Source organism: Jaculus jaculus, chromosome 1 (genome assembly GCF_020740685.1).
Source record: "Jaculus jaculus isolate mJacJac1 chromosome 1, mJacJac1.mat.Y.cur, whole genome shotgun sequence".
Taxonomy (NCBI): Eukaryota; Metazoa; Chordata; class Mammalia; order Rodentia; family Dipodidae; genus Jaculus; species Jaculus jaculus.
The window spans coordinates 217,942,931-217,969,201 of record NC_059102.1 but is presented as its reverse complement, the minus strand read 5'-3'; the positions used below and the strand labels follow the sequence as shown (position 1 = coordinate 217,969,201).

Genomic DNA, 26,271 nt, shown 5'->3' with positions numbered 1-26,271 from the left:
ATATGAAAGAAGCTATCTTATGTGCTATAAGCACCCTATGGGGAGGCTCATGTTGCAATGAACAGAGACTATCACCAGAGAATACTAGAAGTCTTCATTCGAACAACCCTCAAGAGCTGACTGCTGCCCAATAATTGTGAGTGAGCCTAGAGATAGACTTACATCCACTTGAGCCTTCAGTTAGGACTTCAGTCCTGGTTTGGTTGCAACTTTGAGAGACTAGGAATCAGAGGAATTAATTCAGGTGGGCCTGGCCTGGATTCCTGACCAACTAAAATGTCTGCTGTTGTATGCTACTAAGTTTTGGAATGATGTTGTATGTAGCAATAGATAATAATTTTTTGTACTGAGCTTGTGATTTTTGTCTGAAATTATGACAAAATGAAAAATTAAATACATCAATATAAAATATACAGTCAATTTATAATAGCTGGGAAATGGAACCAGCCTAGATGTCCCTCAACTGATGAGTGGATAATGAAAATATGGCACATTTATACAATGGAGTTCTACTCAGCGGTAAAGAAAAATGAAGTTATGAAATTTGCAGAAAAATGGATGGATCTGGAAAGGATTATACTAAGTGGGGTAACCCAGGCCCAGAAAGCCAAGTGCCACATGTTCTCCCTCATATGTGAATCCTAGCTACAGATGATTGGGCTTCTGTGTGAGAATGAAAATACTTAGTAGCAGAGGCCAGTAAGTTAAAAAGGAGATATAAAGGGAAGAGAAAGGAAGGAAGGAGGGTACTTAATAGGTTGGTATTGTATAGATGTAAGTAGAATGATTGAGATGGGGAGGTAATGTGATGGAGAATGGAATTTCAAAGGGGAAAGTGCAGGGGGGGGGGAGGGTATTACCATGGGATATTTTTTTATAATCATGGAAAATGTTAATAAAAATTGTGAAAAAAAAGTCAGGAATTTTCCTTCTTCTGTTTTTCATCCACCATCTTCTCTTCCTGAGATCCAGGCACAGAGAACAGAGACTAACAATGAGACAGTTCAGCAAATGCCAAATGGAGGCTTAGAGCAAAAGCACTAAGTTCCAGGCAGGAAAATATCAGATCTCACTACATTGAGGATGCTGGGAAATTCTGAGGGAAGATGCAGGAGCTCCAGCTTTTTGAGGTCTAAGGGGTAGTGTGACTGGAAATAGCATCCTCATGCTGCATTCGAATTTCATAATCTGAGTTGAATCCATATTCACAACTTGATTTTTTTCTCCAGCCCAGTAACAGGGGCAAAGTAGGAATCTATTTCTATCCTACACATGAAGAACTGAGGCTCAAAGTCATCTTCCAATAAGACTTAAAAGTCAGACCTTCCTATCTGTATCTAATAGCATTTTTGTGATATTAACATAGCAGTATGTCAGTAGTGGACAATGCAGCCTGTGACTAAGCTGGACATATTCTATTGCAGCATTTTCACGTTTTTATTTAATTTTTTTTTGTGTGTAAGCATGATAGTATATGTGGTGTGGTGCATTCACATGTATGCACTGTTGCTGCACCCCATGCACTCATCTGAGGCACCCCTGTAGTGTCCAGAGGAGAGCATAGGGTGTCCCTTCTATCACTCATTGTCATTTCTGCAGAGTGTCTTACTAGTTACAGAGCTTACTGTTTGCCAGCCTCCGGGGTTCTCCAGTCTCTGCTGCTCACAGGACTGGGGTCACACTGAGCTGTTTACATGAGCTCAAACTCCAGTGGTCTCAGGCTCCTCATGACTGCATACTTAACCATTTTGAGTCATTTCTTCAGCCCTGTTTACTTATTTTTCTCTCTGTGTGTGGTGTATGTATGTATGGTGTGTGGTGTATGTATGTATGGTATGTGCAGATGTATGAACCCCTGTGCACTGTTAACAGGCCAGAGAGAGGTATTATGTGTCCTCTTCTTACTCTTTTTTTTTATTTTTTTAAATTTTTTTTAAAATTTATTTATTTGAGAGCGACAGACACAGAGAGAAAGACAGATAGGAGAGAGAGAGAATGGGCGCGCCAGGGCTTCCAGCCTCTGCAAACGAACTCCAGACGCGTGCGCCCCCTTGTGCATCTGGCTAACGTGGGACCTGGGGAACCGAGCCTCGAACCGGGGTCCTTAGGCTTCACAGGCAAGCGCTTAACCGCTAAGCTAAGCCATCTCTCCAGCCCACTCTTCTTACTCTTCCACGTTATTTTCCTGAGACAATCTCACACTGAATCCAGAGCTCACCATTTTTTTTTTTATCTAGGCTGGCTGACCAGCAAGCCCCAGCAATCCTCCTGTCTCTGCTCCTCAGCACTGGTGTTACAGGCGTCAGCCACATATCTGGCTTTTTACAAGGATGTTGTGGAGCCCACCTCTGGTCCTTATGCTTGTGCAGCAAGCACTCTTAGCCATTGACCTTTTTCCCAAGTCCCAATCAGTGTTTTAAAAGGGTGGTCCAGAACCAGCAACATCACCTAGGAACATGGTAAAATTTTTCTTTTTGCTTGTTTTTTTGAGGTAGGGTCTCCCTCTAGCCCAGGCTAACCTGGAATTCAGTATGTAGTGTCAGGGTGGTCTTGAACTCATTGTCATCCTCCTACCTCTGCCTACACTGCATACTGGGATTAAAGGCATGTGCCACCATGCCTGGCTTGTTAGAAAGTTTAAAAAAAATAATAAAATAAAAATCAGGTCTCTCAGACCTGTTGAGACAGACTCTGTGAGTAGGACCCACCTATCTGTGTTTTAACCTGTGTTCCAGGTGACGCTGATGCACACTGATACTGGACAACAGCTGCACCCCAGTGTTTCTTAGTACAGCCACCTCTGATGACTACAAGTCTCTCTAAAAAACTTAGCATAGAAACTCGCCTGAAGAGGGTTTTTCAAAAGGCCTCACCACGACCTTTCCTAGTAATTTCTGTAACTTCACCAGCCTGGGCTGCAGAGTTAATTCCTGGGCTTCTTCCTGGGTAGGCCCGCGCATACCTGCCACATGCCAGATTCAGGAGAGAATACCCTAAATTCGGGAGGAGGGACTCATGACAACTTTTCGTGGTTGACTGAGTTTTTTAAAAAGCTACTTCAAGGGTACATAAACCATTCAGGAAATTCACTAGTTTCAGAGGGAAGGGGGAGGTAGGCGCGGGGGTGGAGCGTGGGGCGGAGCGACACTAGCAGCTCCAGAATCCCTGCCTTGCCTGAGTCGGCGCGCCTCCCCTTCCCCCTCCGGATCCGACCGGAGCCCTGCCACCGAAACTCACCCGGCTGGCGGACCTCGACGCGTAGCCCACCTCAGTTCAGGATTTCTCGGAATTCCTCAGGCCAAGTTCAGCCGAGGGGATTCTTCAGATCGCAGCGAACTGTCCCCCGCTGGCACCCTCCTCCGGTTCACCGCCCCCGCGGGAGCTGCCCGGTGCGCAGCGGGAAAGGGTACCGTGCCCCGAGGGTGGCCCGCAGCCGCTGGTAACGCGCGCCAGAACGCGCGCGGCCAGTTCCCGTCCCCGCGCTGCGCCCCGAGGGCTGCGAGGACTCCGGGAAGCCGGCGATGCCAGGGTCGGAGAAAGGCGCGGCCCGCACGACCCCAGGGTGCCGAAGCTGACGCCGCCCGCTGGACCTGCAGCCGCGTTCCCGCGGCGGTTCCCGGAGCGGCGGGAGCCGCGGCCGCCCAGAGTGGGGTCCGGGCCGCCTATACCAGAAGATGGAGAAGTTTCTGCAGATCGCGCCGCACTCCCTGGCCATCGTCCTGGGCACAGCCGAAGGCCGAGGGGAGGAGAAGCCGCAGGCCACCCAGCCTCTGCATAGGACCCCGGCTGAGCCCCGGCAGCTGGCCCGACACCACATCGGCTACGAGATTTTCGCGGATTTCAAAGCCGAGAACATGCAGCACTTCTGGAACAAGAAGGTCACGGCCGCGGTGGCCGAGACCTTCTTCCTGGGTTGGATCGACGAGCAGGTCTTGCTGATCCAGGGCAAGGAGGAGCATCTGGAGGTGCTGCGCGAGGGCTGGACGCGCCGGGCACTACGCCCCCCCTCGGGCTTCCATATCCGCTGCTTGGGTAGGTGGAACAGCGCCGACGTGACCCGGGCAGACCAGCCCCTAGAGTACCGACTCATCCCCAGTGTGCTGGCGGGGCTGCGGAGCCCGCGCGCCCTGGGCCGGGGAAGGGCCCGTCGCGCTCTGGGAACTTCCTGGCATTTCCCCCACGGAGCTGTGCCCTGCCACACGCCTCCCGCGGAGTTTACCTGTAGGGGCGGGGCCGTGCCTGAGGCTGGCCGGGTAGGCGGCGCCGCGGAGCTCGGAGCCGGGAGCGCTGCGGCTCCGGCTAGGCGTGTCACTGGCCCCCCGGAGTGATCGTCAAGTCCTGGAAGGGGCCACTGAGGTAGCGACAGGTAGCTGTGTGGCTCTCTTGGAAGCTGAGGTTTGGGTGCTTCGCCGACCAGCGGGAGAACTTTTCCCCGGGAGGAGACCTCTTGGGGAGGAGGGGGCGTCCTGCGACGACTCAGGTGTGGCGGAATTTTCACGCACCTGCATTTCTGTACCAGGCGAAAGGTAGATTTAGTCTTAATGCTTTGCCTCCATTGCAGCTTTCAAGTCGCTTTGTGTGATTTTAGGAGTTAAAAAGACAATAACAACAACAAAAAAATTAAAACATTTCTGATTGAGGAAAGAGGGAGAAAACGAGTTAGAAGGGATTGGAGAGGAGTTCCGTCCTTACTTCCAGTGTTGCTTTTGTTACACTACTTAATTTTTCCCCTTAATTCAGTTTACTGCTCCTTTAGAACATGATTTTTAGTATTAGACCTTAGGCCCGGTGGCTAAGCCAATAGAGTAAGTAGAATGCTTTATGAACCGATTTGAAGGAAGAAAGCATTCTTTCTAGTTCCAGGGTTTAAAATTCTTTCATGACATTTTTGGGACGAGGTCAAAAGTTCAAATTCTAAAAGACTGTAAAGCCTCCTTTTTCCTTAACAATGGTAGCTAGGCCTCTCCAAAGGATTAGCTTTTACCTACTAAATGTGTCTTCTATTCCCTTGGTAAATTTATAACATTTTATATTGTTGGTTTTCTTTATCTATTATTTTTGCATGGTCGCTTTTTTTTTAAAACGCTTTCCTTGACTTGAGTAGACAAAAGGCTAATAAAGCTTGCAATTTGTGAATTCCCTAAGCTATACTGCATTTAAAGGACCTCTTCCCCCTCCCCCTCTCTCCCTCTCACTCCCCTCTAGCTTTTAGCAGAAATCTAAATAGAGTCCCTGTAATTAAAGTGCCTTAGTAAAGGGCGAGATTAATGACCCTGAGACTTGATCTGCCTTTATACTGTCAGATTTCCACACTTTAGGAAGAACAATTGTAGTCACAATTATGTAGTCTAAAGCCTTTTCTACAGCTTTTTGTTTCCCTTGAAACAACTTCATGCTTATGTTTTGCTTTTCATGTTGGAAAATTTCAAATCTATACAATAGCAATATAATATATAAATTAGTATTGTACCTCAGGTACCCATGGTACAACTCCAAAATTTATCAACAGCCTGGGCACTCTTATTTCATCTGTACCTCCCTTCACTCTTACCATCTCAATTTAGAAATCTTACACTTTTTAACGTACTTTCATTTATAAATATTTCATTGTGTTGTTTCAGCAGCATTTATAAGCAGATTGGATCTAGTCAGGTTTGAAAGGCTCCACATTGCTGATGTTGATTGTTGTCCAGTGTGGTTAGATGTTTGGAGCTGCCATAAGCTGCCTGCTCCAGGGGAGTCTGTGCTGGGTGATGCTGTACTATCCTCAGACCTTAACTTAGTCAGGAGAGGACTTTCTCATAGGGTAGTAGATGAAAAATTAGGGGTGATACCTGCTGATGATACACAAGTAATAAGTGCCTTGACAGTGAAAATTCTCAATCGGAGTTTCATTTTTGCTTCAGTTGTGATAGTCTAGTGCCAAATTGTCTGAGAGAGGTGTATCTACTATAGAAATTCACTAGTAGAGTCTCAATGACTGCTGTAGGTTCCTTATATTTGTCATATCTTCTATTGGACATTGAAATGCCAAAATTACAAAGCCAAGGTGGCCACAATACAGTGATGTTAAGTGCAAATGCAAGAGAGAGAAACATAGGGCAGGAGGGATGGCTTAGTGGTTAAGCATTTGCCTATAAAGCCTAAGGACTCTGGTTTGAGGCTCGATTCCCATGTTAGCCAGATGCACAAGGGGGCGCACACATCTGGGACTCCTTTGCAGTGGCTAGAGGCCCTGGAGTGCCCATTCTCTTTATTTCTGTCTATCTGCTGCTTTCTCTGTCTGACACTCTCAAATAATTAAATAAAAATACACCAAAAACTATTTTTAAAAAAGAGTGTGTCAACAACCCCCCACCCCCCAAAAAAAACATGTCCAGAGGAAGCCTTGCTGAAACAAGAGTGATTAACATTATCTTAGGGATACATCAGAATTTATCTAATTAATGTACAAAAGCAGGAAGCAATTGTTGTCTTTGGCATTTTACTATTAGTAATGAATCTTACGTTGTTCATGATTTAGCTATTTATTTTATGGATGCGCATTAGCCTCAGTGCCAGCTGCATCAATGGGCATTGCAGAAAGTGTTAATATTCCTACTTGCTGAGCTTGAACTAAACTCATCAATTACACCTAAGCTTCTGAAATAACAGCTGGTTCAAGTTTTAATATTCTTATGGTAGATAACGATATCACAAAACTGGTAGTTTCCTAGCTGGTCTCCTACCAGAAAGAATGGTAATAAAATAGTCCCTCAGATTGCCTGGGTGAGAAGAAGGTTTTTCTTTCTCTAAATTTTGGTTCTTCTGGACATGTGCTCTTACATACAGCCTCAAAGGAAAGGCAATTTAGAGGAAAGTAGAGAAAGTATCTTCCCAGGTACCTTTTGCTAGCTGCTCTGCAGTACAGTTGAGGCAAGACCACACAAGTTCACATTTAATTTCATAATTTGAGATACCCATACCAGCAATTGCAAGTGTTTCAGTGTCTGTAATTCTAAAAGCAGATGGTTCTAGCCAATGGTAAAATTTTCCAGTAAGGGCTGGACAACTAAGTGCTGATTACAGTATCAAATAAAAGCAGGAAATGTAGTTTTGATTTGGTATATTTGAATCCACCACTTAAAAATAAACTACTAGAATATTCTTAGAAATATCCTACTGTGGGCATAGAAAACAAGAACACTTTTTATTTATAGGGCCCTCTCAAAGGGGCTGTTTGTGCATGAAAGAAACTAGTAACATTGTAAAGTGGTGTGGCAATATTGAATCACTCATGTTAACTCAAATCGCATGCATGTATATTGAGAACTTTCCCATGACAATCTTGTCATTTTTTGAAAAGACGAAGAGTAATGTGACATGTAATTTGGGCTGGAGAGATGGCTTAGCGGTTAAGCGCTTGCCTGTGAAGCCTAAGGACCCCGGTTCGAGGCTCAATTCCCCAGGTCCCACCTTAGCCAGATGTACAAGGGGGCGCACGCGTCTGGAGTTTGTTTGCAGAGGCTGGAAGCCCTGGCGCGCCCATTCTCTCTCTCTTCCTCTATCTGTCTTTCTCTCTGTGTCTGTCACTCTCAAATAAATAAATAAAAAAAAATTGAGACATGTAATTTTTGGTTTAGAGTTATTACAAGAGAAACTGAGCTTACTAAGTATTTTGAGGGCTTTGTTGTGATTTTTGTTCTACATCTGACTTGTGAGCAGGTAGGGGAGGTTTCCCAGGGGTGAGAGGAGCTTGGCTCATGAAGTGATGGGGATGGGATGAGCGATGATACAGAATAGGAGGGCTGTGGCATGGGGCTGGAGAGTCCATGGCACATTTGGAACTGAGTGGGATGAATGAGGGAGAATGCTTGCTTAGCATAGAGGGAGCTCTGGGTTCAATCTAGTGCTTTTAAAAACTCGGCGTGTGTAATCTCAGCATTCAGATCAGAAGTTCAAGGTCATCCTTGGCTACTTAGGCAGTTTGAGGCCAACCTGGACTCCAAGAAACCATGTCTTCAAAAAAAGAAAAGGCACTGAAAAATTAAGCAAGGGTGCCAGATGTGAAGACTTAGAAGGCACTGAGAGCATTTAAGCAGAGAGGGGAATGACATGATTTCATCTGGGATCTGTATTATAGTGAGTTTTTTTTTTAAATTTATTTTTATTAGATATAGATATATAGAATGTAAATAACACACGTTGGTACCATCCTTTCCCTCCTTTCTGCCCCTTTTCTGAAGAGGCCTTTCTCATTGGGGATGCAGGTTAGCCCCCTGGGGATTGTGGGTCATGCATTTTGGGGCAGCAGTCAGTTATGGGGGAGAGGCAATGTCTCTGTGCAAAATGTTCCAAATTGCAGCTCTAGCAATCTTTCTGCCCCCTCTTCCACAAAATTCCCTGTGCCATGTTCAGTGCATTTTAAGTCTACTTCACTGATGTGGTCTCTGGTTTGGTAGGTGTTGATTGTCCTCAGTATCTATCTCCTTCACTCTTATAGTGATATCAGATTCATTAAGAAAGCAACACTCTTGCTCATTTCCCTAATTCGTCTCTGATTTCAGCTGGGGCCAAGAGTAAAGTGCACTGGGTTGTTTTACCTCTTCAGGTCCAGCTCCCATCTGAAAGAGAGAAGCAGATTCTCCAATGGAGAGTGAAGTCAGCACTAGTTAAATGGGATAACCATTATTAATTTAGAGAGAATTTAAAGGATGTAGAACCTCTTATATCCCAAGATTGGTGAGAGCTTGACCATGGAAAGCAAAATTGTTATCTGGATATGATTCTGACTTGTTTCCCAGTTCCAGATATGGTTTCCTTTCCAGTGAGTGTATCTGTTAGCCAGTCCAAGAGCAGTTGGTTACCCACCATGGCTGTGTGCTACTATTGCACTTGTGTGAGCATCATGTCAGGTTGTTTGCTTCCGAAATGTGTAGACATCGAGTTGCTTGGATAGATGTTGACCACTTTCCCCTGGTCATATAGGGCCTGCCTTCCAGCACTCATATAGGGCCTTCCTTCCAGCACTAGATGGTCTAATTATCTGGGGACTGGCTCTCTTCTGGATTCCAACCAGGTCTCTCCATAGTCTGTGCCAAGAGCATATGGTGCCTTCAGTTAGTAGGGTCTTACCATTAACCTTTGATGGGTAATCAAATACTCTGGTAGAAAGTCTGTCTTATTTGTTTTGGGAGATCTTGTAGGTCTCTCTGATCAACAGCTCATTATGGCTGTAAATCATATCCTGGTACCAAGAATTACAGGCCAGCAACAAGGGAAAGAAAAAAGAAGACAGAGAAACAGGAGAAATTTAAGGTTGGGCTTCATCTTACCCTCCAGGGCTCTTTGATTCAGGCGTTCCCCCTCAGGTCATGTTGAGGGTTCTACCTTTTAGTCTGATTTCTAGGATATAGGATTCTATGGTACCAGTTCAATTTGGGTTCAGTTTTGTGCTTCCCCCCCCACCCTTCCTCTGTATTGTCAAAGCCTGGAGATGCCATTCAGGTATGCCAGCAACCCAGGTTGATCCAAGTTAGGAACTGCAGATGAGTGAGATCATAACGACTATTATCTTTCTGTGATTGTGTGAGTTCACTTAGAATGATCAGTTCCAAGTTTGACCACATTTTTCTACAGATTTCATTGTGTCATTTTTTTCTTACTACTGAGTACAATTCCATTGTGTGGATATACCACATTCATCCAATGATGGGCACCTGGGTTGATTCCAGTACTTAACTATTATGAATTGAGCAACTATAAACATGGTTGAGCAAATAACTCTAAACTGAGATGTGGAGCTTTTAGGGTAAATGCCCAGTAAGGGAATAACGGTCTGTTGGTAACTCTATATTTACACTTTTTAGGATTCTCCATATTGTTTTCCATAGCAGTTGTACCAGCTTACCTTCCCACCAACAGTGAATGAGTGTTCCTATTTCTCCACATCCTCACCAACATTTGTTTTCATTTGATTTTTTAATGTTTGCTATCCTTCCAGGGGTAAGGTGCAATCTCATAGTCGTTTTAATTTGCATTTTCCTAATGGCTAAGGATGTTGAGCATTTTCTTAAGTGTGTGTTATCCGTTTATAATTCTTCCCTTGAGAATTCTCTATTCTGGCTATGCTCCACTTTTGTAGTGGGTTGTTTGATTTTTAATTGTTTAGTTTTTGGAGGTCTTTGTAGATTCTAGATATTAGGCTTCTGTCAGTGGTATCACTGGCAAAGATTTTCTTCCACTCAGTGGGTAATCTATTGCCTCTGCTTATGGTATGTTTGCTTGTGCAAAAGCTTTTAGCTTCATGAGATCCCATTGGTTGAGTGCTTGCTTAATTTCCTGGGCTACTGGGGTTTTGTTCAGGAAGTCTTTTCTCAGTCCTATCTCATGGAGAATGCCTCCTATTTTTACTTCCAGTAGAGTTTTCTTCCTGAAGAGTATCCTTTAATCCATTTGGACTTGAGTTTTGTGTATGTCGAAATGAGTTGGTCTAATTTCATTTTTCTACATATGGTCACCCAATTTGTCCAACACCATTTGTTGAAGATGCTGTCTTTTTCTCCTGTGTACATTATTGGCACCTTTGTCAAAGATCAAGCAGCTTTGGTTACTTGACCTAAGGTCTGGGTCTTCAATTCCGTTCCATTGCTGTATATTTCTGTTTTTATTCCAGTACAGTGCTGTTTTTGTCACTATGTCTTTGTAATATAGCTTTAGATCAGGTCTCACCAGAGTTTTTTTTTTTTTTTTTTTTTTTTTTTTCTGAGGATATGTTTGGATATCTGAGGTCTTCTGCCATTCCATATGAATTTTAAGATCATTCTCCAAATCTTGGTGAAGAACAATGCTGGCATTTTTTTTTTTTATTGGTATTGCGTTAAATCTGTATATTGCTTTTGGTAGAATTGCTATTTTCACAGCATTAATTATACCTATCCAGGGGAATGGGAGTTCTTTCCATCTTCTGAAGCCCACCTCTGTTTCTTTCTTGAGTGTTTTTATGTTTTCTTTATTTAGGTTTTTCATATCCCTGGATATTGTTATTCTAAGGTATTTAATTATTTTTGTTGTATTAAAAAATGGGACAGCCTCACTGATTTCTTTCTCTGCATATTTATCCTTTGCAGCAAAAGCTGCTGATTTTTGTGCATTGATTTTGTATCTTGCCATTTTACTGAAGGATTTTGCTACCTTTAGAAGTTTTAAGATGGAGACTTTTGGTTCAGTTATATATAGGATTATGTTGTCTGGCTAGGACTAACCTAACTATGTCCTTTCCAATTTGAATCCCTTTTATTTATTTCTCCTGTCTTATTGCTTGGGCTAGTACCTCTAGTTCTATGTTGAAGAGCAGTGGTGAGAGTGGGCACCATTGTCTTATTCCCGATATCAGTGGGAACTCCTTGAATTTTTCTCCATTAGGTATTATTTGGGCTTTAGGAGGTTTTTTTGTTGTTGTTGTTTTGTTTTTTGTTTTTTGAGTAGGGGGGGGTTCACTCTAGTTCAGGCTGACCTGGAATTCAGGAATTGACTGTGGAGTCTCAGGGTAGCCTCAAATTCATGGTGATCCTCCTACCTCTGCCTCCCGAGTGCTGGGATTAAAGGCATGCGCCACCACTCCTGACTAGGAGCTTTATATATAGCCTTTATTGTGTTGAGATGTAACCCTCCCATGCTTATTTTTCACTGTTTTGATCATGAAGTGGTGTTATATTTTGTCATAGTCCTTCTCTGCATATAGTGACATGATCACATGGTTCTTCTGGTTCAGTTTATTTATGTGGTGTATTATGTTGACTGATTTCTGTATGTTAAACTATCCCTGTATCCCTGGGATGAAACCTACTTGATCAATGTGGATAATGCTTTTGATGTGTTGCTGAATTTGGTTTGCAATGATTTTGTTCAGGATTTTTGTGTCTAAGTTAATTAGGGATATAAGCTTATAGTTTTCTTTCTTTCTTGCATCTCTGTCTGGTGTTGGGAAGGATTACCTTGTCTTTGAATATGTGAAACACTTTGAGAAAAATCGGTTTCAGTTTTTCAATGAAGGTTTGATAGAATTAGGCTGAGAAGCCATCTGGTCCTGGACTTTTCTTTTTGGGGAGGTTTTTGAATACCTTTTCATCTCTATGGATGTGATAGGTTTGTTTAGCAGATTAATCTGCTTTGAGTTTAGTTTGGGTAGGTGGTCTGTGTCTAGGAATTCATCCATTTCTTCCAGATGATTCAATTTTGTGGAGTAGAGGTTTTGAAAGTATGCTCTGATGATTCTTCCTTTTTAATTTCTGATTTTGTTAATTTGAGACTTATCTTTTTGGTTTTTTCTTTGCTTGATCAAATTGGCCAGGGGTATATCAATCTTGTTTACTTTTTCAAAGAACCAGCTGTTTATTTCATTGATTTTTAAAATTGTCTTCTTAGTTTCTAATTCTTTAATTTCTGCTCTAATCTTGATTATTTCTTTCCTTCTGGAGCTCTTTGGGTTAGATTCTTCTTGTTTTTCCAGTGCTTATAGGTGAACAATTGGTTATTAATTTGGGATCTCTCTGTCTTTGTAATGAAGGCCTTTACTGCTGACTGCCTTCATTGTATACCATAAGTTTTGGTAGGTTGTGCTTTCATTATCATTCAGTTCTAGGAATTTTACAATTTCTTTTTTTTTTTTTAATTTCTTCCATGACCCGTTCATTGTTTAAAAGTGTGTTGTTTAGTTTCCTGGAGCTGGTGGATTTCTTGCTATGTCTCTTGTTAATTTCTAGCTTTAAAGTTTTGTGATTTAAAAAAATTATTTATTTTTATTTATTTATTTGAGAGCAACAGAGAGAAAGAGGCAAATAGAGAGAGAGAGAGAATGGGCGTGCCAGTGCCTCCAGCCACTGTAAACAAACTCCAGACGTGTGTGCCCCCTTGTGTATCTGACTAATGTGGCCTGGGGAATCAAGCCTCGAACTGGGGTTCTTAGGTTTCACAGGCAAGTGCTTAACCTCTAAGCCATCTCTCCAGCCCCCTAAAGTTTTGTGATCTTATATGATACAGGAAATTACTTCACATTTCCTGAATGTTGACCTACGTTATGGCCCAATATGTGGTTAATTTTGGAGAAGGTTCCATGGGCTGTTGAGAAGAATGTGTATTTTGTAGAGTTGGGATGGAAAGCTCTGTAGATGTCTGTTAGGTCTAGTTATTCTATAGTTTTGTTTAGCTCTATAATTTCCTTGTTGATTTTCTGCTGGATGGTCTGTCGGTTGATGATAGTGGAATATTGAAGTCTCTGACTATGATGGTGTTGGTGTTTATTTATTTTTATTGTTGAGTAGATTTCGTTTTATAATCTGTGGTACACCTGTGCTTGGCACATATATACTTATGATTGTGATGTGTTCATGTTTGATCATTCTCTTGATGAGTAAGAAAAGGCCTTCTTTGTTCTTTTTCATTACTTTTGGTTTGAAGTCTATCTTACCAGATATCAGTGTAGCAACACACACTTGCTTTTTATTTACATTTGCTTGGAATATCATTTTTCAACCTTTCACCCTAAGGAGGTATCTATCTTTAGTGGTGAGGTAGGTTTCTTGAAGACAGTGGATAGAAGGTCCAGTTTTTTGATCTACTCTGATAACTTGTGTCTTTTGATGGGTGAGTTAAGCCCATTAATATTTAAAGTTATTACTGTGAGGTTTGAATTAATCCCTGCCATGATGAGGTGTTTTATGGGGTTTGGTGCTTTCTTGTGTTTTGTAATATTTTGAGCCTGATCTATTTTGTTTATTGTGATCTTATTGTTGCCTCTTGAGATTAGTTGACTGTTCTGTGTGGAGTATTCCCTCAAGTATTCTCTATAGGTTTGGCTTTGTGCTCATATAATCATAGAGTTGATGTTTTTTTCATGGAAAGTTTTCCTTCCACCATCTATTATGAGGGATACTTTTGTTGGTATAGTAGTTTGGGTTGGAAGCCATAGTTTTTCAGACTTTGAAGTGTTCCATGCCAGGCTTTCATGGTTTCCATTGAGAAATCTGATGTAATTCTGATGGGATTGCCTTGGTATGTTGTGCATTGTTTCTCTTTTGCTGCTTTTTACACTGTCTATTTGTTCTTATTAAGAGTTTTAACTATAATGTGCCTCGGAGAGTTTCTTCTTTGGTCCTGTCTGTCTGGTGTCTTGTAGTTTGATGGGCCTCTCTTTTGAGAGATTTGGAAAGTTTTCTTCAATAATTTTTGAATATGTTCTCTATGCCTCTGGCCTGGATTTCCTCTCCTTTTGATCCAGATGATTGGTCGTTTTATGGTATACCACAGTTCCCTTGTATTTTGTTCACTTGATTTTTTTGAACGTAGTGAAGTTTTTGGCCTCCTGATCAATTTCTTCTGTCTTGTCTTCCAGGTCAGAGGTTCTGTCTTACACATGAGTAACTCTATTGGTGAGGGGTTCTAGCAAGGTTTTTATAATTTCTATTTGATTTTTGTTTTGTGTTGTGTTATTTTGCATCATGATCATCTCTTTTTTAAGGTATGATTTCAATTCAAGTTCTGATTTTCTTGATGCTTCCTGGAATTCATTCTTACATTTGATCAAGTCTTCATTAAGCTTAATCAGCCAGTTGTTGAGATCTTCCACTTCTTGACTCACCTTCAATTCATTAATATTTCTATCTCTTTTTTTTTTCTAACACTTTCTTCATTCAAGTTAAGCCTACTGTCAAAAGCTGAGTGCTCTAGGAGATGATTCTGTTCAATTTTATTGATATGATTGTTGGTTCTTTGATGGTTTGTCTCCAGCTCAGCAATTCTCTTGATCAGGGTCTCATTGGTTATTGTGTTTTTGAAGGGTTAATAGCCTTCCCTGAAAACTAAAGGACACTAAAGAGTTAATAGCTATCCCTAAACCAGCAATAAAGAAGTTTGGCATCCTTCCCTAATTGATGTACTCCCCTTAGTCTTGATGGCCTTCAAGGGCCAGACACCATCTAAATATCCTCCCTTAGACATTCCTGGCTGACGAAGCCTATTCTGAACAAGGACACATAACTGTGCCTGGGCCAGTCTGTTTTTCTTGGGTTCCTCTGTATAAATTTACACCCCAGCCTGGCTCAGTGCTTCAGCCTTTATCCCCCGGAAAAACTGAGACCCCTCGCTGTTTTCTCTAATAAACATTCTATCTGTAGAGATCAAGTCTGGTGTTCTCTTTTGCTTTTATCTTTCACTTTCTTTCAGTTTTCATTTGGGGAATGGATTTCTTTATGATTCTTATTGGAGGCTTCCATTGTAGGACTAGGCATCCTTGGTGGAGACCTCTCCATTTTCTGACTTTTTTGTTTTTGTTTTTGTTTTTTTGGTATTGTTGTCTTCCCATTTTAGGGAGACTATTTTATTGAGGAGGAAACAAGTTTTTCTGCTTTGGCCTGTGTACCCTCTGACTCAGGTGAACAGGGATGTTGGCATCCAGTTGCCAATCAGGATACCAGAGCAAAAGACCTGACTCTACAGCTCACACAGGGTCCAGGCCTCCCCACGCAAGGCACAAGGGGACCCATTAGGACCAGGGAACTGGGAGGAGCCAGGGAACAGGGATCTGGCCTACTCACTCCGCACCACACCTGCTTGCACACAGTCTGGCCCAGGGAAACTGGACTGGGAACTGGGAGGAACCTGGAAACCGGGGTGTGGCCTATTCACTCCACAGGGCTGTGCCCACCACTACAGAGTCCAAGCAGGGAACACAGACCAGGGAACTGGGAGGAGCTGGGAAACTGGGGTCTTGCTTACTCACTCCATCCCCCTGCGGCACCCGTACACACACTGTCCATGTAGGGTACCCAGACCAGGGAGCTGGGAGGAGTAGTGAAACAGGGCTATAGTGAAATTTTTTGGACCAATGTGGGTGATTGATGGGGCTGGAAGGGCATTAGAAATAGGCACAATTCTATTGAAGCAGTCGCAGAGAGAATTTATGAGTTCCTTACTAGAACATATGTCTTTTATGTTACGCTGTAAACCTGCACCCCACCATGGTCATGACTAAGGATGATGCCATCTGCCTGCTTGGATTTAGGGATCTTTTACTCCAAGCTTTGTCCTCTCTGTAGAATCATATGTTCCACCCTCACTGGGTGACTGTTTTTTCCCCACCCGTCCATGCCTGTTGGTTCCCCTAACTTGAGATTTCAGGAAACATGTGTTCCTATTTATGTCACCTCAAGTGACTCTTTACACATTTGAGCTTTAGATATTTAAATAGTTAGGACCAAGGTACTTTTTAGAGCTAAATATGATTTTTATCCTGAAATCAGAGCTAGTGTTCAAATTTAGAATATATGTGCATCAAGATTTTAGACTATTTGACTATTTTAGACTATTTTTACTGGTAGTTTTGGAAAGAGTTGCTTATGTAGCCCAGGCTAACCTCAGACTTGCTGCATAGACAAGGTCCACCTTTAGCTCCTGGTCCTTTTTTATTATTTTTTTATTTTTTGCCAATGTTAAATAGTTTTTATTTAAAGTATTGCATTTTTCACTTACATACAGTGCTTATAAAGCGCAATGTTATTTCATTTCCCTGTGTACAAATGTTCCATATTCAAGTATTGAGAATGCTCAGTAAAATTTATAGCAGCCAAACTTTAAACTGCCACAGAACTCACTAATCTAGGTCCTTCAAATATTTGACTGTGGAATAGTGCTCTGTGTACTTGGGCTGACTTAATCAACCTCTTCAGTGGTGGGCCCTGAGGAAGCACCACCAGAGGGAGGAGCTCCCCCTCCAGGAAAGCCCCCAGGCATTCCTCCTGGCATGCCTCCTGTACTCTGGTACAGCTTGGTAATGATGGGGTTGCACACCTTCTCCAATTCTTTCTGCTGATGCTCAAATTCTTCCTTTTCTGCAGTCCGATTCTTATCCAGCCAGCTGATGATTTCATTACACTTATCCAGAATCTTTTGTTTATCCTCATTGTTGATCTTGCCTTGAAGTTTTTCATATTCAACAGTTGCTTTCATGTTGAATACACAGGACTCCAGAGTATTCTTGGATGACACCTTGTCTTTCTGCTTCTCATCTTCAGGTTTGTACTTCTCAGCTTCCTGGACCATTCTCTCAATGTCCTCCTTGCTCATATGGCCTTTGTCATTTGTGATGGTAATCTTGTTCTCTTTTCCTGCACAGCAGAAACATTGAGGATACCATTAGCATTAATATCAAAAGTAACTTCAATCTGAGGAACACTACGGCTTAGGATTAGTGCTGGAGAGATGGCTTAGTGGTTAAGTTGCTTGTCTGTGAAGCCTAAGGACCTATGTTCAACTCTCCAGATCCCATATGGGATGGTTTGATTCAGATGTCCCCCATAAACTTAGCTGTCTTTAATGCTAGGTTCTCAGCTAATGAAGATTTGGAAATTAACGCCTGCTGGAGATGGTGTATTTTTGGGGGTGGGCTTATGGGTGTTATAGCCAGTTTCCCCATGCCATTGTTTGGCACACTGTCCTATTGCTGTTTTCCACCTTATGTTGGGCAGGGGTAGATGTCCACCCTCTGCTCATGCCATTGTTTTTCCCCGTCATTGTGGAGCTTCCCCTCGAGCCTATAAGCCAAAATAAATCTCTTCTTCCCAGAAACTGCTCTTGGTTGGGTGATTTCTACCAGCAATGCGAACCAGACTGCAACAGTAAAGTGGTACTGAGGAGTGGGATTGCTACTTGGCCTCTTGGAGCTGGTTTTCAAGAGGAGTGTGGAAGAATTTGAAACCTTGGCCTAAGAAATGTCTTGCAGTGCTGTAAGTACAGCTTGATGAATTATTCTGGTCAGAGTTGAAAGACCTGAAATGCAGTAAAATCTATGAACTGTGAGGTTTGGCTTATGAGAGTGAGAAAGAGCTTTGCTTGGACTGGGCTAGCAATTTGTAGTGAAAAGCTGGCTGTTATGCCTGTGTCCTGAGACATGTGCAGGGTTGCTTTGTGTAGAAATTAACTGGTGTGAGAAGAGGGATATGACACAGAAAGAAAAATCTTTGGGTGAACTGTTGGCCCTTTAGCTGCAATTGAGAAATTATAACCTTTGGGACTGGGCTAGCTGACTTGCACTGGGGCAGCAGGAAGAATGTAGACTCTTGGAGGGGCCTGAGTGCTCAAGAAGTAAGTGTCCTGTTCTTCAAAGTCTGCTTTAATACTTCCTGGATTAACAAATTGGCACCCTGCCTGGTATTGTGGAGTGTGAGAAATGCAGGAAAGAGAGGGTCATTGAGTTTGCAACATGGTCTTGTGTTTTGGAAATGGCCATGGGCAGTGTGAAGCAGGTTTTCTGGTTTCCTGCATGGAGACCCCATGGGGCCATGAGGATGGACCGTGGATTGCAGTAGAGACCCAGTGGAGATGCCGGGACCACGAGATGGGTGCTAAGGTAAGCTGCCGGTCTTGATGAAGTTTCCCAGGAATGTGAGTAGCCTAGCTGGAGGGATGGAATTGGAATTGACTTGGTGCTGGTTAGAGTTATTGGACTTGGAGACTTATTACTGGCTACAGTTGTTGGACTTGGAGCTACAGAGTTTGGTGTTTGCCCTGTTTAATTTGTGTATTGCTTGCATATTTCTTTGCTATACCTAATGCCATCTTTTACAGTGTGAATGTTTGTTCTGTGCCATTATGAGTTTGGGGGGGATTTTTTTGGTATTATGGCTCAGTTAAAAGATCTTGGATTATGGGGATGTATGAACATCATTGGAATTGATAAAAACTATGGGGGACTTTTAAAGTTAGATGAATGCATTGCATTTTACATCACACTACACCCAGCAGACAGCAGGTCTTAGGATGTTATATTACAAGTAGGAACACAAACCTCTGCTGTATAGTTTGTTCTCAAGACCCAATTAAAAACAATAAACTTCCTCTATTTTCTCCATTCAGTGTAATGTAATTTTCATTTTAAATTTATTTTTAATTTTTATTGAGAACTTTAATGTATGAATACATTGAATATTGGTCATATGTCATTGGGTTATATACTTATATGTCCCATCCCTCTGCCTTCATTCCACTGAAGGCCATCCTCTAAAGGGTTATCTGTAATAATTGAGGAGTCATGAGTATACCAGTCAGTCCACTGGGGAGACAATACCTCAGAGGCCACCTTCTCACCCTGGGATTTTTACCCTGGCCCCTCTTTCTCAATGTTCCATGAGCTTTAGCAGTGAGCTCTCAACAGCCTATAATTATCTGCTTTGATGATGTTTGAGTCTCCACACTATCTAGAGCCATTTCCCTGGAGATTCTCAGCATAGCAGTGAGAGCAACACTCATATTTAATTCGTTACTCTTCTTGTAACATTTCCTAAGTCCTGATGAGTGTGGTAGAGATGACTCCTATGGTGGTAGGCACTCAGCTGTCTTTTTATGTCATTCTGAAGGGTCTCGGTCTTGTAGATTATCACTATTGTCTATAAAAAGCAGATTATATTAACAAGAGTGAAAGCAGCATGGATCAAAATGGATAAACATACACATTCAGAAGACTTTCTGAAGGATATAATCTCTTCTTTTAGCCAAACAACAGTGGAAGCTTACCCTGTAGGGTCTATAACCTTCCAGGTTTCTGACAGTTCTTAGCACCAAGCATGATTTCCCTCCTACTGAAAAATTATATCCATTCAGTAAGCAGTTGATTACCCTCATTAAACTATATGCTGCTATTGCATCACTGTGTTCATCTTTCCTGGCTGGTTGATTTTGTAGCTTGCAGTATCCTCTGCTTGTTCATGCTGTTGGTGACTTTTATCTCCAGCATGTGCCCGAGCACTTACCAGCACAGTAAGAGCTAGGGAGCTGAGTTCTATCGCAATTCCAGCATTTTCTCTCAATTTCCTGAGACCAAAGCCTGTGGTAGCTTCACAAATGTGTGTGGGTATATGTATGGTATGTGTATGTATACTGTATGCATGTGTGTGTGTACTGTGTGGGGGGTATGTCTGGTATGTGTATGTATAGTGTATGCATGTGTGTGCCCTGTGTGTGGGGTTTGTGGAATGTGTATGTATAGTATATGCATGTGTGTGTGCACTGTGTGTGGTGTGTGGTATGTGTATGTATAGTGTATGCATGTGTATGTGCACTGTGTGTGTGGTATGGGGTATGTGTATGTATAGTTTATGTGTGTGTGTGTGCCCTGTGTGTGTGGTGTGTGGTGTGTGGTATGTGTATGTACAGTGTATACATGTGTTTGTGCCTATGTGTGTGGTGTGTGGTATGTGTATGTGTAGTGTATGCATGTGTGTGTGCCCTGTGTGTGGGGTGTGTGGTATGTGTATGTATAGTGTATGCATGTGTGTGTGCCCTGTGTGTGTGGTATGTGTATGTATAGTGTATGCATGTGTGTGTGCCCTGTGTGTGTGGTATGTGTATGTATAGTGTATGCATGTGTGTGTGCCCTGTGTGTGGGGTGTGTGTTTGTGTATGTATAGTGGATGTATGTGTGTGTGCCCTGTGTGTGGGGTGTGTGGTATGTGTATGTATAGTGTATGCATGTGTATGTGCTCTGTGATTGTGGTATGTGCATGTATAGTGTATGCATGTGTGTGTGCCCTGTGTATGTGGTGTGTGTCTGTATAGTGTATGCATGTGTGTGCCCTGTGTGTGGGTTGTGTGGTATTTGTATGTATAGTGGATGTATGTGTGTGTGCCCTGTGTGTGGGTTGTGCGGTATTTGTATGTATAGTGGATGTATGTGTGTGTGCCCTGTGTGTGGGTTGTGTGGCATGTGTATGTGTATGTATAATGGATGTATGTGTGTGTGCCCTGTGTGTGGGTTGTGTGGTATGTGTATGTGTATGTATAATGGATGTATGTGTGTGTGCTCTGTGTGTGGGGTCTGTGCTATGTGTATGTAATGGGTGTATGTGTCTGTGCCCCCTGTGGGGTGCATGTGTGTGGTATGTGTATGTGTAGCATATGTATGTGTGGGGTGTGTGTTCTGTGTGTCTGTATAGTTTATGCTTATGTGTGTGCCCTGTGTTTGGAGGGTGTGTTTATAGTGTGTACATGTGTATGTGTCCTGTGTGCATGCATTCAAAGACCAAAGGAGAGAGCGAATATCCTCCTCTGTGGAACTTCCATGTTGTTTCCTTGGGTCAGAGTCTTTAACTGAACCTGGAGCTATTGTTTTTTGGTCCAATTGCCTGACCAGCAAATCCCAGCAGTTCTCCTGTCCCTGAATCCTCAGGACTGGGGCTTTAGGCATGTTTAGCCACACCTGGCTTTTTATGTGAGTGCCTTGGAGTTAAGTCAGTTCCTTATGCTGTGGGGCAAGTACTCTTACCTGCTGAACCATCTTCCCAGTTCTCAATTATCCTTTTAAAGCTATGGATTCTGTATATATATAAATCCAGATGCATTGTCTTTTGTTTGTTTGGGTATGCTTTTTATGCACAGAGCAGTGTAAGGTTAGTATATATTAATAGGGCATGAATCTTGCAAAGGACTAAGATTTTCTTACTTTGCTTCAAAGTATACTGGTTGAATACCATAAGCAGCTGAGTAACCAGGCTGATTGCAGCTGTGGGCTTGACACTCAAGGTAACCCTGAAATCAGAAGATAATACAGTGAAGTTCCAAGATTTTCTGTTCATGGTTCTGTTCATTCTGGCCCTCTTTCCCTGATACTAATCCAGTAGAGTGTAACAACTTTATTTTGCTCTTGAATTGTACCCAGAGGCTTGGATAGGGCCCTCCCTTGGGTGGGTGCCCATGTGGAACATATGGCACTTCATGGAATGCAGATAATGGCTTCATTTCCCTTTCTGTTTTAATAGATTGAAACCTGTGTGAGCAGGTAGACATTTCATAAAGTACAAATGAAAGTATTATACTATTATTCATGGCAGAGCACAGCCAGCATGTTATTCTGATGAGCAAATCCCAGTGCCCTTCTTACTTACACCCTGCTGGATATTTTGCTTATAACCTAGACCCTTGCTTTAAAGGTCACGTCTCAAAATGTAACCCTTTCTGTAATTGCTTTTCTGATGTCACAGAAGTTGGGCCTTGAGCTTTTTAGGGAGACTGATGGGCAGGTAGGTCCTGATTGGAAGGTTGGCACAACCTTCTCCTCTGCAGCTGTGGGGCTTCTGGTGCCCTCTCAGTCCCTATTACCTGTGTCCTACCTGGGAGAGGCAGGGAGGGATCCCTTCTCCTTCTCTACCTACCCAGTAAAGCACCCTACCCCTAATCCTGTCAGGCTGGAGTCTAGCTAGACTCTGATTTTTTGCCTCAGGGCTCAGTGAGTAGGATGATCACAGAGGTAGAGTTTAGGAGGATTTTTCTTTTGTTTTTGAGACAAAGCCTTGCTATGTAGCTCATGCTGGCCTCAAATGAAAGTCCTCCTGCCTCAGTTTCACAAATGTTAAAATTGCAGGCATGTACCTGGCTCAGTTTATATTATATTGGATAGGACCTTTGGGTTTAACACTTCAGCCCATTCCTGCTAGGAAACTGGAGAGTAGGAAGGTGATGTGATCTCATGAGGAGTTATAGCCAGGCTGACCAAGGGCAGCCAAAATGCAGAGCTTTGCCCTCCCAAATGGGTTGTTCTTCTTTCCCCTATCCCAGTCATCTCTAAATGTACTAAGGTTTTGCTACCTATATGATAGGAGTCAAATGGTTTCTAATTCTGGCTACAAAGCCCAATCCCCATAAATCATGAGTCTTGAAGGAGTCCTGTTACCTCTCAGAGATGATATGGCTGCTTAAGAATGAGTCTTTAGGGGACTGGAGAAATGGCTTAGTGGTTATGGCATTTGCCTGCAAAGCCTAAGGACCCACATAAGCCAGATGCACAATGGGCACATGTGTCTGGAGTTTGTATGCAGTGCTAGAGGCCCTGGTGTGCCCATTTTTTCTTTCTCAGTCTGTCTCTTTCTTTTTCATAAATAAATGAATAAAATATTGAAAAAAGAATGAGTCTTTAAAGCAGGACGTAGTGGTGCACACTTTTAATCCCAGCACTCATGAAGCTGAGGTCAGATTGCTATGAGTTCAAAGACAGTATGAGCTACAAAGTGAGTTCCAGATCAGCATGGGTGAGAATGATGCCCGTCCTCAATAAAACACAAAAAGGATGAGCCTTTAAAAGCTCACATTTACTAAATATATATAACATTTCAGTCAACAGTGGGTCATATAAATGATGGTGGTCTGAAACTGGCTTATGCTTTCTTAAAACTGTCCCTATCATTAAATCTTGAATGACTATCCATTGTTATTTTAATGATTACTATTATTTAGTCTTTGCAGAAACTCCACAAGATTTTTTGTTGTTGTTGTTTTTGTGAAGTAGGGTCTGGCTGTAGTCCAGGCTGACCTGGAATTCACTCTGTAGTGTCAGGTTGCCCTTCAACTCATGGCGATCCTCCTACCTCTGACTCCCATATGCTGGGATTAAAGGCGTGTGCCACCACACCTGGCTCTCCACAAGATTCTTCATCCCATTTTGTTAGATGCTAAAATTGAAAGGTTTCATTTCTATGTGCAGTGTGCGAGTATAGTAAAGCACTCTTCTTCTGCTACCAGCTTAGACTCTGATCCCTGCTTCAGGACTCAGTCAGTAGACTGAGTGCTAAGACCCAGTCCAGATCTAACTTGATCCATAGCTGGTGCTTAACCCATAGGGCCAGAGACAGATCTATACCTGGCCCTTCCACTTTCACTCTCATGAAAACCTCCAGGTGGGCTTCAAACCTTAGTCAGTTTTCTTCCTTTAAGACTGTGATAATTAATATCTGGTTGTCAACTTGACAGAATTTAGAATCACCATGGTTTGTTTGGAATGTTTATTAGGGATTTTTTTTTTCTTTTTTTTGAGGCAGGATCTCACTGTGGCCCAAACTGACTTGGAACTCATTCTGTAGTCCTAGGCTGGCTTTGAACTCATGGTGATCCTTCTACCTCAGCCTCCTGAGTTGTGGGACTGAAGATGATTATCACTAACCACTCCAGCTTCTATTAGGGATTTTCTAGATTAAATTGTGGTGGGAAGACCCACTCTGACTGTGGATGTCGCCATTCCACGTGTTGGAGGTCCTAAACTGTATAAAAAGAAGAAAGATATCTGAGCATCATTCATCACGCTTTCTCTACTTCCTCTCTGCTGATGTGAAAATGTGACTCTGCTTGTCTGCCCCTACCTACCATGCTTTACACACCATGACAGAGTGGGTTCCCAAGGCTTCCAGTATGATTGCTCTGAGGATCACCTTCAAGAAAACTGACACTGTTAGTTGTCAGAACTCAGCAACTTTTTTTCCTTCAATGTTCCATTTTGGCCATTCTTTCTGGTTTTAGCCACTATAAGAACCTGTCTCTCCAGGGCCAACCCAACCATTTCCTCTTCCAATTACAATGGCTTACTCATTTATAGCAGAGCATGTTTTGGTTGTCCATCTTAGCCCTACAGTTAAGGTGACCCCTGTCTACATGATTGGCCTTTGAGGCTTAACCCAGTTCACCTTCCCTATGAAACCTGCAGCTCTCTCCTCACCAATGAGTGTGTAGCACCTGGTCTGGCTTCTGTTTCCTTTTATCTTTAATTTTTTAATTTTTTTTTATTAAGAACATACTTTGTATGGGATACATCATGTGTTGATACTATCTTGTCCCTCATCCCTTCCCCCATTCCATTGGGGACCCTCTTCAGTTGGTGTTGCTGGTATTCCCCATGGGATTGTGGGTTATGTATTGTAGGAGAAGCAGTCAGTTATTGAGGAGAGGCAATGCCTCTGGGCATGACATCAGCACCTGTGACACTTACATTCTTTCCACCCCCCCCCCCTTCTGCAAAATTCCCTAAACCTTGGTGGCTGTGTTTTAAGTCTGCTTCAGTGGTGAGCTCTCAGGAGCCTCTGGATTTCTACTTTGGTATGGGTGGAGTATCCTCAGCATCTGTCTACTTCACACTGGTACTGATTGTCAGACTCAGCATGGAAGCAGCACTCTTGATTTTCTCCCTACTTCCTCTGTGGTTTTGCCCGGGCCTTGACTGAGATGTAAGGGATAGTTTATCTACTCAGTCTCACTACCTTCTGAAAAAGAAAAACAGATTCTCCAATGGAGAGTGAAGTCAGCATAGGTGAAATTGGATTAAGCATTATTAATTTAGGGAGAGTTGGATGAATATAGCCCCTCTTTTAGCCAAAGATTAGTGAGAGCTTGACACTGGAGAACATAATCTTTGTCTCCATAGGATTCAGACCTGGTTCCCAGTTCCAGATATGGGTTCCTTTCCACTGAGTGGATCTGTTAGACAATCAAAGAGCCATTGGTTACTCACCAAGGCTATATGCCACCATTGCACTGGTGTGTACTTCTTGTCAGTCTGGTTGCTTCTGAGTAGCTTAGTCCTCTGCTTGCTCACACCATTGTTGGCCACTTTCTCCCAGTAGCTCATGTAGCACTTGCCAGCACTAGATGGGCAGACATTCTAGGGAATGGCTCTTTTCCGGATTCCATCTGTGTCTCTGTTCTGTGTCAGCAGCATATGGTGTCTTCACCAATATGGTCTTACCTTTTACCTCAGGCAGGTAATCATGTGCCTTGACAGAAGTCTGTCTTGTTTTTGGGACCTTGTAGGTCTCTCCGATCAACAGCTCATTGTGAATAGCAACCTGTTTCTGGCATTGGGAGTTAACAGGCCAGAGCCTTAATTTTTAAGGTTAGGCTTCATCTCACCCTGTCCAGGACCCTTCTTTTCAGGTGCTTCACCCCTTCCCATAGTCCTGTTGAGGGTTAAATCTTTTAGTCTATCTTCAAGGATAAAGATTTCTCTGCTACTAGTTCATTTTGGGTCTAGTTTTGTGTTTGTTTCCCCATACCCTCCCCTTCCCCTCTCCCCAGACCCTTCTATCTGTCCCTCAAGTTTCCTATCAGGTATGTCAGCAACTCAAGCTGATCCATGTTAGGAACTGCAGGTGAGTGAGAACATTTGGCACTTGTCTTTCTGTGATTGTGTGCATTTGCTGAGTATGATCTGATCTGTTCCAAACCTGTCCATTTACCTGCAGATTTCAATGTATTTTTTTTTCATACTGTTGAGTAGAATTTCATTATATAAATGTACCACAACTTTGTTTTCCATTCATCCAGTAATGGGCACCTGGGTGGATTCCAGTTCTTAGCTATTATGAATTGAGCATCTATAAACATGGTTGAGCAAATATCTTTGTAATGAAGCAAAGAGCATTATGATAAATCCCCAGTAAGGGTATAACTGGGTTTGCTTGATTTTTTTTTTTTTATTGTTTAGAT

General features: G+C 42.6%; 1 protein-coding gene across 2 annotated transcripts in view; it reads left to right on the top strand.

Annotated features, from left to right (window-relative positions):
• The first annotated feature begins 3,717 nt into the window (after nucleotides 1–3,717).
• Stox2 (storkhead box 2) overlaps nucleotides 3,718–26,271 on the top strand; it is a 258,791-nt gene continuing 236,237 nt past the window's right edge. The window contains exon 1 of one of the 2 annotated variants that reach the window (XM_045141918.1): nucleotides 3,718–4,032. In XM_045141918.1, the coding sequence (XP_044997853.1) occupies nucleotides 3,855–4,032 (178 nt within the window). In that variant the 5' untranslated portion in view covers nucleotides 3,718–3,854. The remainder of the gene's footprint in view (nucleotides 4,033–26,271) is intronic. The other variant, XM_045141917.1, reaches the window with a different exon arrangement.